Source organism: Sturnus vulgaris, chromosome 17, assembly GCF_052056855.1.
Source record: "Sturnus vulgaris isolate bStuVul1 chromosome 17, bStuVul1.hap1, whole genome shotgun sequence".
Taxonomy (NCBI): domain Eukaryota; kingdom Metazoa; phylum Chordata; class Aves; order Passeriformes; family Sturnidae; genus Sturnus; species Sturnus vulgaris.
In genome coordinates, this window is record NC_142259.1 from 6,068,972 (window position 1) to 6,082,153 (window position 13,182).

Below are 13,182 nucleotides of genomic sequence, written 5' to 3' on the forward strand. Positions count from 1 at the left end.
GTTTGCTGTTTTTTATAAACAATGACCTCATTTTATTAGCTGGAAAAATAAAGCAAGTGTTTCCCATGACTAAAGGCTTCGGTTACACTGCAGTTGTTCCATTCATCTTCAATCAAAAATAATCACAGACAGAGAAGGGTGGTTAAAAACTCCCTGTTACAACTTGCATGTTTTTCCATTCATTCTTCCAGCAATTTATATCTCATTTAAACAGATCATGCCTGGGTCACTCATGTGCATATTTATTTTTCCTTGAAATCGCTACAAAGCTGCTGTGTTTGGAGGGAAACAGGCATTTGCCAGGAGCCTCTACACACCTGTCCATCAAGGTGAACAGAAGTGAAATGTCACTACAAGAGGGAGTGGGTGCAGGGGCTGGCTCTGCCAGAAGCAGTGAGGCTGAAATGTGGAGCACAGAGATGACAAAAGGCCAACACCATGAGCATAAAACCTGGTTTGCTGAGACCCAGATGAGGGGGTGGCACTGCTCCCATCAGGGTGGTTTTCTGCTGACCAGAAATCCCTGACCCAAACTGAATAGCACTGAAATCCAGGCTGGCAAAGCCAACTGTGGGTGCTCGAGGCCCATGGGCTGAGGCTGGCAGTCAACTTTGGCCTTGCTGCAGAGGATTTCTGAGTCAGACTGATCCTCTGCCTTCGTTAAGTCTGTCCTGTCTGCTTTCAGGCTGTTCAGGTGAATAAATTAAAGCAAAACTATCCCAACAAGTCCTGGATACAACTTTTTGGGAATGAAATAAGAAATAAACCCCTTCTTTGTAAACTGTTCACATACAAACTCCGCTGGGTCTGTGGATCCCTCCTGCTACAAAATTGCTTTATCACAGCAATCATAGATGTCATTAAATGTGTGGTTTGAGGAGCCTGGCTGTCACAGAGTGCTCCTCTCTGTGCTTTTTCCTTTGTGATTGGTGTGTGCATCCCAGGGGCATGAGAAATGTGCTGTATATGATATATGTATCTATCATATGATATAGGTATAAATCATACCTATAATGATCATGGTCATGATAATCAGAACAAATCACTTCCGTACAGCTTCAACCAGAAGTTTTTCTGGACTCTATCTGCCCAATCTTTGTCAGTGTTGCTGATTCTCTGGACCAGGGCAGAACCCATCACTGCTGAGATTGTCCTGCCCAGAGAGCAGTGCCCAGCCCAGGCCCAAGCAGGAGGAGAAGAGTGTTCCCCACCAGGTTTATAAACACAGTTTAGTCCAAGGCATTGAACAGCTATATTGGAGAGACCAAAAAGATCAAATAATGTGTAGGGATTGCAGGAAAATCTGTGTATTCTTCTCCACCCACCCTTTCAGTGCCATCAGTCCCGCCCAGAGCTTGTGGTGCCTTAAATGAGGATGGAAAAACCTGGATTTTGATGTGAAATACAGCCTTTACTTCTCCTTCCTGACATTTGCCATTTTGTAGGTCCTGGTCACAATGCTGATTCACACTTGGTTCTTTCTTGCCTGCCTGCCTTTGGTGAGCCATGTCTGGGGACGAGTGGGCCAAGGTAAGGACCCCCCTGCCCTTGTGGGGCTGTTCCCTATGGTTTGTCTGTCCCCTGGGATAGCCCAGCCCTTCCCGTCGGCAGTGGCACCGTTGGGAGAGGCATTCCCAAATGCAGGCAGGATTCCAGGGGGCTGCTGTGCTGTGCTGCTGAAGCTCCAAACAGCCTTTCCCAGGCATGAAGAGCAATGAGGGGTCAGGGGGCCCATCTGGGGAGAGCCCCTCGATCCCTCCCCACCCAGCCAGGCTGTCCTCATCTCTGGCAGCAGTTCAGCCACTCCCTTGCATCAGGGATGAATTTCAGCCTGTGCAAGCGATGAAGGGTTTATGTGACCTGTGGGAGCCTGAGAAATAGGAAGAAAAAGGGTGTTGCTTCTTTAGTCGCTGCGCTTTCCTGCTTTGGGGGTTTGTGGTGAGACGTGATGCAACGCCTGGGTCAGAAAGCACGAGGTGATTCCTGCTGTATCACCCCGCTCCCCAGAGCGACCAGAAAATGCCAACAGCACCTCAGCACAGCCTTGCTGATGTGGAAGAACAACCTTAATGTTACATTTGAACGCTCTGTGGAAGAGCACAAAGGTTTCTAGAGAGGTGCTGGCACTGCAGGGCTGGGACAGATGTGTCTGCCTGCTGTGTGTCTTCCAGACTTCTGCAGTTAAGCCTGGGCTGGAGAGCAAGGTTACAGCATCAAATAGTGCACATCTAACACAGGGCAAGGAAACAGTGGAGCTTTCATGGCACTGGGGATCATTTGCATCCAGCACATAATGGTGCTTTAGAGGATGATGTCCTTTGTGGTCTGTCTGGGGACATTCTTGTCTTTTTAGCTTCTGGGCTCCTAGAGTGATGCCCAAGGAGCTGGACCACACTTGGCCAAAAGAAGACAGCTCCATGTTTAATCTAACTATGAATTCCCCTCATTGTTCCATGATCTTTTACCATTTCTCTTAGGCATGATTTTGGGATTTGCTTTTTGCCCTTCACCCCTCTTTCCCCTGTTTTCTTTCTTCCTCTTCAGATTTGCCTGGGGTGAGATGTGAATCTGAGCTTTGTTTCCCCAAAATAGTTATCTGCTTGTTGGGCAGCCTGCAGGAAGTCTCTGCAAGGAAAGGTTAAGGCACAGATGTTGGGCTAAGACAAGCAGGAAGCTCACTGCCAGCTCTCACTGCTTTCCTGGGTGGTGACATCACAGCAGGGATGTCAGGAGGTGGCTGGGCATCATGCAAGAGCAGACTAGAGAGCTGAGGAGCTCTGGGTGACAGTTTGGCAGCACTGAGCAGAAACTCCAGGTCAATTTAAGATTTGTTTTTTGTGAGTAATTGTAAAGGGAAAGAGATTTATAACAGCTGCAAATGAGGGGGAGCACTTGGGTGCAGATGTTTATAGTGTGCTCACTCACTGCAAATTAGGGCATCCTGCTGGAAAGGCAGCTCTGGGCACAGTGTCAGAAGGAGGGGAGAGAAATCTGCTGAGTTGCCATCCTGCATCCAGCCAAGTGAAAAAGTTTCATATGGTGGCATTTGTGTGACAGGAATCATTGATTCAAGGAGTGACACATGAGCTCAGACATCTAGCTGGGCTTAACAGATAGCTGTGGGATCTGGAGATGATAAAGGAATGTGCTCTTTCTTCTCTTTACATCCTTGTCTGATACTATTTTTTTCCTCAGGAATTGTCATTTAGTTTGCAGCTCCCTGCAGCAAACTGATACAAGCTGGTGCCCATGAGTTATGGTCCTGCCAGGACCTGTTATTTACACTTTATCAGGTTTTCTTTCTTTTATTTTTTTTTCCTTTTCTTTTTCCTTCTTTCTAAACCCAGCTGGTCCTTGGAGCTCCTCTGAAATGATCACTCTGCAGAAGTGGGGGATCCCTCACCTGGGGAATTTCTGTATTTCTCAGCAGCCTAAGCCTGTTGAAGAGCCTTGCTGAGCCCATTTATCTGTTTGCTGCCCTCCCATTTCACATATTTGCACTGAACACACTCGCTGTAAAAAAGCATTCAGCATGAAAGCTCCTTCAAGACATGAAGTGTTCAGAGAGAGCCCCCAGCTCTGGGGAGGCTGCTCTTCATTTCTGCAGGGGTATAAAATGAACACCTGAGAAAAGCCTCTTTGCACAGGAGGCTCCAGGCCTGCAGGAGCTGCCATGCAGCCCCAGGAGATGCTGAGGACCTGCCTGGGGTGGGGAAGATTCCCTTTGTGCCACAGCTGCTCCCATGTCCTTAGAGGAGGCAGCATATGTGGGTTTGGTGGGAGGAATTGCACCCGTAACAGCATGGACACGTCTCCTCCTCCCCAGGGTCAGGCCGGCTGAAACTCACTGTCCTTGCAGAAGACAGGCTCCAGATGAAGTGGAAAGAGACTGAAGGGAACATCAGTGGCTACAAAGTTCGGGTAAAGCCCATGGCAGGTGCGTGCTGACACCCTGGGCACGAGTCCCAGCAGAGATTGGTGTGTGACAGAGGGACTGAGCTCCACCTTCTGTCCGAGCACAACAGGACCCAAGTACGAGCATTGCTTAGACCTTAAGGGAAGAGAAACCAGGCAGAGGGAATTATCCACGGCCTGTTCTGGTTCCAAGTGTTGGTGTCCCTGGGCTGAACGTGCAGCATTGACAAGGAGCCTTTCTGGCCACCATGGGAGCAGTTTGTAGTGCTGCCCAACACAGGCACAGTCCCTTCGTCACTCATTCACAGGAAAGAGCTGGAATTCAGCTCTCTTCATCCTAGATGAAAGGTTTAGGCACAAATGCTGTTCTCTGGGACTCTGTGGGACAAAAGTGAAACAGGTTCATTGCCTGGCTCTCCTGTGGGAGCTCCCAGCTCTGCCAGCACCTGCAGGGACATGGAATGGGAAGTGTTTGACTCTATTGGTGCAGGTAGGCTCATCCCTCTGCCTCCCTACCCTTACTCCCTGATTTCAGATGTTGAACCGGGTGGTGTTGGAAGGACACGATGTCCCTCAAGGGGGTGGAGGGGCTGGAGGCATCCTTAGTCGTGGCTGGCATTCGGTTCCTTCTGTTCCCAGTCGCTGTCGCTTTCCCAGTGGGCCGGAAAAGGGGCAGGAGTGCGGGCGGCAGCTCCTGTGATCACCCACCGGATTTTAGCTCAGCCCCCACCTGCTTCCCAGGCTGGATGGAGCTGGAGGTTTCTCATTCCTTCCCTGCCCTGCTCCTCCCCAGAGCCTCAGCTCAGCAGAGATTGATGAGCATCCCGGGAACGCAGGGAATTCCCAGCGGCACTCCCAGCACATGCCTGAGGCTTTCCCTCTTAGCCTGGGGAGTTTCCAGCCCTAGGCAGGAGCACAAGCATGGCTGGGTCAGAAACACATCCATCTCCATCAGTTAAAGCCTGCAGACCTTTCCTAGTCGGAGGGGTTTAGGGAGCTGCTGTGCCTCTCTGGTTTGGGGCAGCAATCACTGCCTTGCTCCCTCTGCTCACTGCCCTGCCAACACAGAAACCCCCCAGCTCTTGGCTGGTCACCCATCCCCGTCCCAGGACAGGGTCCAACAGCCTGGGACGTGGCTGTGGAGGGTCTGGAGGCAGTTCCAGCCTCAGAAATGAGCTGTGCCCTGCAGGCAGCAGCTGCCCTTGGAGACAGATGGGGCAGAGACAGCACAACTGGGATAAGTGAGTCCAAGTGCCAGCGGTGACCTCCAGACACCGAGTCACTTCCTCATTCTGTCACATTTGACCTCAGCCAGTTGGGTGTTTTCATAAGCAGTTGCCAGTCTTTACACTCTGAACACCAGCTTTTCACTCAACAACTCCCTGGGAAGCTGGTGAGGGTTGCACTAATACTGGGTGGGAAGTAATTTTCTAATTTGGGCACGTACCAGGGATTTAAAAAAAACCACCTCAATCTTCCCAACTCTACATGGAGAAAAGGAGTAAAAATCAGAGCTCCTCAAAATTTAAAGCATAAATAGGAGCTGACTGCGGTCCCTAGGCAGACATTCCCTGCATTTCAGTGCTGCTTTTGCTATTGTCAGCTTAAATTTAAGCTCTGACATGCTCTGAACTGTGGCTTCATCCCACCTCAGGGGACTCGGAGCAAGAAGTCATGCTGAAAACCAAGACTCCCAAAGCCACAGTGGGAGGGCTGAGCCCCACCAAGGAATACACCCTGCAGGTCTACGTGCTCAATGGCTCCCAGGAAGCCTTGTTTGCCAAGAGGAAATTTGTGAGTAAGTGGAGAGGGCTAAATTTTACCACTCAGAGCTCCTGAGGCTCTTGGGGATGTGGCTGCTCAGAGCCCATCCTGTGGCACATGCCCTGCAGAGTGCTTGGCAATCACAGAGCCTGGTACTATTTTGGTTGGGAGATTAGAGAGGGAGATGGGGAAGACCCAGGGGATGAGGGAGGCTCACAGGCTTCTCTAGATGGGCAATTTCTCTATTTTTGGTCTTCCTACAGTAGAGGAACTCAAAAATGCATCCCAGACTAGAAATAACCGAAGGAACGCAGGAGCTGCCTCAGGAAAGAACCTCACCTCCTCGGGGAGCTCGGCAGCTGAGCACAGTGGGGTGGCAGAGACCACCCCCCCAGCCCTGGACACTGCCCTGTCACAGACAGGTGGGTGCTGTCACCATCCTGGAGTCACACAGGGTTGATTTTGAGCCACCACCATGCTTCCACGGCTGGAGCATTCAGCTGTCCCTAAAACCATTCCCATTTTCTCCCTGCAATCTCCCTTCATCAGAGATATTCTTTCAGAGAGTCTTGCTAGCCTGGTCTCATCCTTTGCATACAATTCTTAGCTACAGAAACACAGCAAACCACATAAAAACATTTTCCCCTCATTCCAGCTAAGCTGAAAACACACGTCCAGGTATGCAAATTCAACAGATGCAAATTTATCCTTCAGCTGAATGTGGATCCTTTGAGAACAAGCTGCTCCCTAAGCACTGGGGCTGATGGTGCTTTTTTCCCTAAGCTCAATGTCTCAGGGCTGGCTGCAGGTGCTCTACAAGAAAGATTTCCTCAACCTCCCTAGCTGAGGACCATGTGTAATTACAGTCTCATGTTTCCAAGAGCTCAAAAGGGAATTACACCTGTTGATGGAGGAAAGACCCATCAGGGCCATGATCCAAAAAGTCCTGCACTAGCTCAGGGTGTTTGCAAGTCACAGATTGCTGAGCTCTGGAGAGCAACTGGGTACGACGTGCCATGGGATGTTTTCCCTGGTTTATATTTTATAAACATTCATTGTTTTTCATCATCAAAGATAATGGGAAGGACAAACTTGCTGCTGTAATCCATTTTTAACATTAGCTCCTGAGCATACACGCAGCCCTCTCAGACAGGTATGAATGAAGGTGGTGTCAGTCTATCCACCTATTTCCATAAACCTGTAGGAATTTTATCCTCTCTGAGCCCCCTACACCTGTGCCAAATGGGCTGAAATCAGCTGAGGAGTGGGGGTTGCATGGGGATAACACAGTTAGGGACAATGGGATTTTTCTCTTTGGAACACAGCAAAGGACAGAGCTGAAAAGAAAAGGCAGAAGGGGATTCAGCCAAAGAGCTCAGGTGAAACAAGGAACCAGCCCAGTGTGGAGGCCAGTGTGACAGAAACAACATCAACAACCCCGAAATCATCCCCACACACTGCTGCAAATGGGGAGCGAGAGTCTCCAGGAAAAGAAACATCCCCAAAGGATTCACTGAGGCGAGGTGAGAGGGTTCAAACACGTCTTGCTCCTTCTTCCCTGCTATTTTCTCTAAGACTCATTGAATTCAAGCTTTCCAGCCCACCCTCTGCCCCCCCAGACTACACTGCTGCTGGTTGTGCTTCCAATCACTAGGTCATGCTTTGGGAGCTGTCAGAGCTCACTGGAGAAATTTGGAGTCCTCAGGAAAGCTGGAGTTAGGCCAAGAATTCCTTCCAGATGATTTAATTTATTAATTTTAATTGATTTGGCACCATTCTCTCTTCACGTTGTCATCTCCCCCTGCTTCTGGCAGATTCACTGTAAGCATTTGTGTTCTCCAGCAGAGCACCCCCAGCCATGGACCTTTCCAAGGTGTTTCCTTTCCAAGCACCAGGGGTGCTTGTTACCCAGCCTGCTCCTCCTTCTGGGCTTGTTCTTCGTGTTTCACAGACAACTGATCCATGAGAATCCTTCAGATTCAGTTGAGACTGTGGTGGCTCCCAGCTCTGCTGAAGTGGTGGGAATGGGATGGGCCAGAGCATTCCCTTTGGCCCAGCAGAAATCCATGGCTGTGATAGAAGACATACCTCCTTGGAGCCTGATAAATCTTAATGGGATCATCTGTTTCCCCTCCACCAAAGATGGAAAATTCCTCATCTCAGAAATACTCAAGGAAGATGCATTCAATTAGCAACATGCCTTATCTTATCCTCTGCTGAGCTGAAGGCCTGGGGTGGGGAGGAAAGCAGAGCTGGAGTATCCACGGTGCCAGCAGGTTTTTACCGAGAGATTGGATTTAATATTAAGCCATGAAATGATTGTAGCCCCCAGGGGATCTCGTGATGGAATGGAATTAAGCAATCACCTGCGATTCTTGGAGACTTAGGCTAGATAAAAGGAAGCACTGGGCTGGGGCAGAGATGGAAAGGAGCTGACAGCTTGCAGAGAGCAGTGCTTGGGTTAGCACACGCTTCCTGACAGCTTTAACCCCTTCTTTGCAGAGGTGCAGCTGCACACCACTCCATTTCGAGGTGCTGAGATGGGTAATCCTTGGCTCCGTGGTTTTCACGGGATGCTGGCATGTGCCAGACTGGCAGATGGTCCATTCCACCACCCAGACAAGGCCTTGAACAGCAGATTTGCTTTTGATCTTTCAACTGAAGCAGGTTTTCCTCCTTACAATTGCTTCTCTCATATCAAACCTTTTCCAGGCTCCCAGTTTCAGTGTGACACCCCTGCAATGATTGATATTGTCCTGCTTGTGGACGGCTCCTGGAGCATCGGGCGCAACAATTTCAAGCTCATTAAGGAGTTCCTGAGCAATTTGATTTCCCCATTCAGCATTGCAGAAGACAAGATAAGAGTAGGTAGGACATGGTCCTGTTTCCTGACCTTGGGATGTTGATGTCTGAAGGGGCCTTGGCCTCTTGTCCCTGTGGTTATGTGCTCCACTTGGGAGCTGTTTTCTCTTTAGAATGGCATCCTAGAGCTGCTCTGGGAAGCTTTTCCCATCTGGCAGCAAGCTCTGGCCTCTAGTGGCTGTGAAAAATACCTGCACAGTGAACAGAAGTGCTGTCTTTGGGCAGCCCTACGTCGGGGGGTGATACTGAGATACTTTTGGGATTTGCTGCCATCTCTGACGAGGTGCTCGGCCACCACTCAGCACTGAGTGCAGTGGCAATGTCCCACTGGGGCTGCTGTGACTTCAGCAGGGAATGGGGCTGCTTCCAGCTCTGAGTGATGCTGACAGCCAGAAATAGGATGGTGTAAATCCTTCTCAGCCCTTGCAGCTGATTGTTTGACCCAGATTAACTTTATCAAATACCTCTGATCATCATGACAGGGCTGTATATCCCGGTACCCTGTGGGCATCACTTTGCTGCCAGCATGTCAGGACTGTAGAATCACAGAATTGTGGAATATCCTGATTTGGGAGGCACCCACAAGGATCATTGTGTCCAAGTCCTGGCCCTGCACAGAACACCCCAAGGATCCCACCCTGTGCCTGAGATCATTGTTCAAATATTCCTTGAGCTCTGTGAGGCCTGGGGCTGTGACCACTGCCCTGGGGAATGTGTTCAGTGCCCCATCACCCTCTGGGGGAAGAACCTTTCCCCTATATCTAGCCTAAACCCCCCCTGACTCCACTTCATGCTATTTAGAACCATGCAGAGAAGTGGAGTTAGAAGCCCCATCTGCTCACCCCCAGTCCCTGTCATTATTTTGTGTCATCCTCCCTGCCAATCCTCACACCAGTCCCCAGAGTGGGGCTCCTGCAGCTCCCCTGGGCTGGCTCGATGCCCACAGCTCCTGTGTTCCCCAGGGCTGTCCCAGTACAGCAGTGACCCCCGCACAGAGTGGGATCTGAGCGCTTTCTCCACGAGGGAACAGGTGCTGGAAGCTCTGAGGAATCTGCGGTACAAGGGTGGCAACACCTTCACAGGTAACTGCACCTTGCAGGGCTCTGAACAGCCACGGTGGGGGAAGCTGTTCCTAAGGATGATGTGCCCTCTGGGGACTGTGGCCACTGGGGAGCAGAGGAAACAGAAAAAGGCATGGGGGTGTTTTTGGAAGGCTGTGGCACAACCTCCATCTCTGCCCCTCCCCAGGTCTAGCACTCACCCACGTCCTGGAGCAGAATCTGAAACCAGATGCTGGTGCCCGGCTGGAGGCTGAGAAGTTGGTAATCCTCCTGACTGATGGGAAATCCCAGGATGATGCCAACCTGGCTGCTCAGACCTTGAAAAACCTGGGCATAGAGATATTTGCCATTGGTAAGATCACAGCCATTGATAAGTTGTAGGGCAAAGCCAACAATTGAAGGTTATGTTCCCCCAGCATTCACAGAGGCATCCTGAGGCTGTAGAACTGAGGTAGTGGGTGAGACCTCATTGCATGGTGGCTCAGATGAAAATTAACTCATTTATTCAGCACAGACAGTGTCTTCAAAGGATTTTTTTTTTTTTTTTTTTACAAAGTATTCACATGAGAGAGTTCACACCTCCCAGCTAAAGACCTTTGGGAGCCTCAGGGACCAATGCCATGAAAACAATGTTCTCAGCTGTGGAATCAGGCAAGAGAACATTGGATGGAGATCTCCTGTATAATTACTGCCTCTCACAACTTCCCATTTCTCTAAATAACAACATTATCTGCTTTTCACTGTCAGGCAGCAACACTGAGACATAGAATGGCCTTGAGCAGCTCTGGCCTTGAGGACCACACGAGGTCTGCTGGAGACTGATATATGAGAATAAAGTTACGTAAAAACTCCCCTAAAATTGCAATCTCCAAAAGTTTAAGTGCTAATTTATGCTGGGAAGGTACAAGTGAGGGTTTATTGCATAGGGTTATGCAGGTAAGTGGCTTTTATGGAGGGAGGAGAGCTGCTGAGCCTCCTTGGACAGTGTTAGGGAACCTTGAACCTAGCTCTGGGTAGCAAAATGAGCTGTACTGTGGAGCTTGGTCAGCAGAGAGTTAATGAGGATGGGGAGCTGAAGGATGGGGATGGAGGATGCTGTGTGATGGAGAAGTTTTGTTATATAAATGAGCTGCTTTTTGCTCATCCCAGCTCTGTTGAAATGCAGTGTGATGTTCTGATGCACAACAGGCTCACTGTGGGGAGCGCTGGCACCTCATAAATATAAAATGCTTGTTTGTTCATTCAGTCCCTCATCCATTTATGCCAACTGCCTCTCAGCTTGAAAAATCCCTACCTTTCTGCTAGCAAAGCCTGCAGGTGGTGAGGAGGCAGGAAAACAGAAGGGAGATTCACCAGGCTGTCTCCAGGCCACTAAAGCTCCTCTGAGCTGGAAATCTTCCTGGGCTGGGCTGAGGTGATTGCTGCAGGAAAGCCCAGGGCCAGAGACACCAGAGGAGTGTCTGGGGTGCTGGGAGAGCAGGCTGGAGGTGAGCCCGTGGCTGGCCTTGCTCTGCTGATGTCCGGGCAGTTTCTCAGCCTGGCTCTCTGTGTCACAGGGGTGAAGAACGCGGACGAGGCGGAGCTGAGGCAGGTGGCCTCGGAGCCGCTGGAGCTCACTGTCTACAACGTGCTGGACTTCCCCCTGCTCGGCTCCCTGGTGGGCAAACTCACACGGGTCCTGTGCACCAGGATCAAGGACAGGAGCCACAAGGAAAGCACAGGTGACCTGGGACCTCCTGGGTGAGGGCTGAGCTTCCTGCTGCTCACCACCGCCCTTCCTCTTGGAGGATAAAATCATCTAATGACAGCAGTTACCATTATAGGGAAAAGGGCCTTCCCTCTTCCTTTATCATATGTGTGATAAATGGGCTGTAACCATCTGCTTTTCTGAGTTTCTTTCAACCAAAAAGAGGCAGAAAAAGCAGAATAACTAATATGAAAATATTCTAGGGAAAGTGTACAGGGTACATGTGGAGGTAGGATGAGGAGATGATAAAACACCTAAACACATTTTTTTTTTTCGCTGCTAAACTTTAATGCTGGATCTCCAAGGCATTTTCAAGTTCAAATCAAGCAGCCATTTCTTTCCTTTGCTAGGGAACAGCTTGCATGATGAAGAGCATGAAGAACCACTCCAGATGTTAGCTTAGATCCTCAGGAGAAATATCGTGTACATATTTCTGTCTCTTTTTGCTCTAAGATTGACCTATGCAGGATGGGAACATCTAAATTTCAAACACAATTTTATTTTAATGATCTGCACATTCACATAAATGAATTAATTTATTCTTATTGATTTGTATTTGACATAATTAGACATTGTACAAAGGTGAAAGCTAGGCTGAAGAAAAATTAGCTTCTCCAAAAAGAAACCAAAGTAATTTTTGCTTGTTAATTTTGGCAAATTTTTGTGACTGAGGAACGCAGACTTGTATTGAAGACTTATTTGCAACACCCAGCAAAATACGCAGCCTGCTCTTTATGGAGTATTTATGTTCTCTGTACATCCAGTTTTAAAATATTTATTTCAGAGCAGTCTGGAACAGTTTCTCTACTCTATAGGGAATGAGACTGCAACTTGATTTGAAAAATGTCACTCATATTTATGAGCTGGAAAGTACGTTTGGCATAAGAAGTGTGAATATAAGAAAATAACTGTGTTTTTAATTCCTAGGCAGCGCTGTGAAAGACACCCCTGTGAACACGGGTCCCCAGCTCAGCCCAACTGACCTGAAAATATCTGCTGTGACCTCCAAGAGCATGCACTTGGCCTGGAGCCCTCCTCTGAGACCACCAAAGAAATACAGGGTTGTGTATTATCCATCCAAGGGTGGGACCCCCAAAGAGGTGAGAGACCTGAGACTGCCACAGCTTCTAGATGGTGGCTTGGGTGGACAAAAAGAGAGGTGACATCAGTTAAGCCAGAGATTAAATTAGTGCACAATGGGCGTAAATGTGATGTGGTAATAGGGTGACAAGACAGAAGATGTTGATTTTTCTCTTAGCCACGGTTAGCCTCTCCCTAAATCATGTGTTTTGACTCAAAGAGGGCACTCAGGTCCAGAGATCTGTCCAAGGATACTCATCTGTGATGGATATGGTTTGAAAAATCAAATCCAAATTGTGGATGAGTTTCCATTGATTTCAGTGAGAGAATGACTAGAGTCTTGTGCTCAGTGTCTGCACAAATCCCAGGCTTAGAGGACAGGAATCCTTTTTTGCCTCTCACCTCTGTTTTGAAGAGATTTTAGCTAGCACAAAGCACAGAGGGCAACTGGAGTTCACGTTTCTGGACACAGATCTGCCCTGGAGAAGCCACACTGGCCAGGGATGGCCATTCCATTGCTGAGGAGCAGCAGCACCTCCCTGCCTTGACAGCCGTGCCTTGTGCTTGCAGGTGGTTTTGGAGGGAGCAGAGTCCTCCCTGCAGCTGTCCAACCTGACCTCACACACGGAGTACCTGGTGGCAGTGATCCCCGTGTACGACACCGCCCCGGGGGACGCGCTCCGAGGCGTCACCTCCACACGTGAGTGCAGGGAATTGTGCTGATGGAAGGAGATGGAAGGGGAGCACAGCTCA

General features: G+C 49.4%; 1 protein-coding gene across 1 annotated transcript in view; it reads left to right on the forward strand.

The window, feature by feature from the left end:
• Positions 1-1,453: 1,453 nt before the first annotated feature.
• Positions 1,454-13,182, forward strand: part of COL20A1 (collagen type XX alpha 1 chain) — a 45,559-nt gene continuing 33,830 nt past the window's right edge. The window contains exons 1-11 of the mRNA XM_014873796.2: positions 1,454-1,530; positions 3,827-3,937; positions 5,570-5,713; positions 5,943-6,101; positions 7,005-7,202; positions 8,392-8,547; positions 9,504-9,623; positions 9,790-9,954; positions 11,159-11,323; positions 12,277-12,449; positions 13,000-13,129. Coding sequence (XP_014729282.2) covers positions 1,458-1,530; positions 3,827-3,937; positions 5,570-5,713; positions 5,943-6,101; positions 7,005-7,202; positions 8,392-8,547; positions 9,504-9,623; positions 9,790-9,954; positions 11,159-11,323; positions 12,277-12,449; positions 13,000-13,129 — 1,594 coding nt within the window. The 5' untranslated portion in view covers positions 1,454-1,457. The remainder of the gene's footprint in view (positions 1,531-3,826; positions 3,938-5,569; positions 5,714-5,942; positions 6,102-7,004; positions 7,203-8,391; positions 8,548-9,503; positions 9,624-9,789; positions 9,955-11,158; positions 11,324-12,276; positions 12,450-12,999; positions 13,130-13,182) is intronic.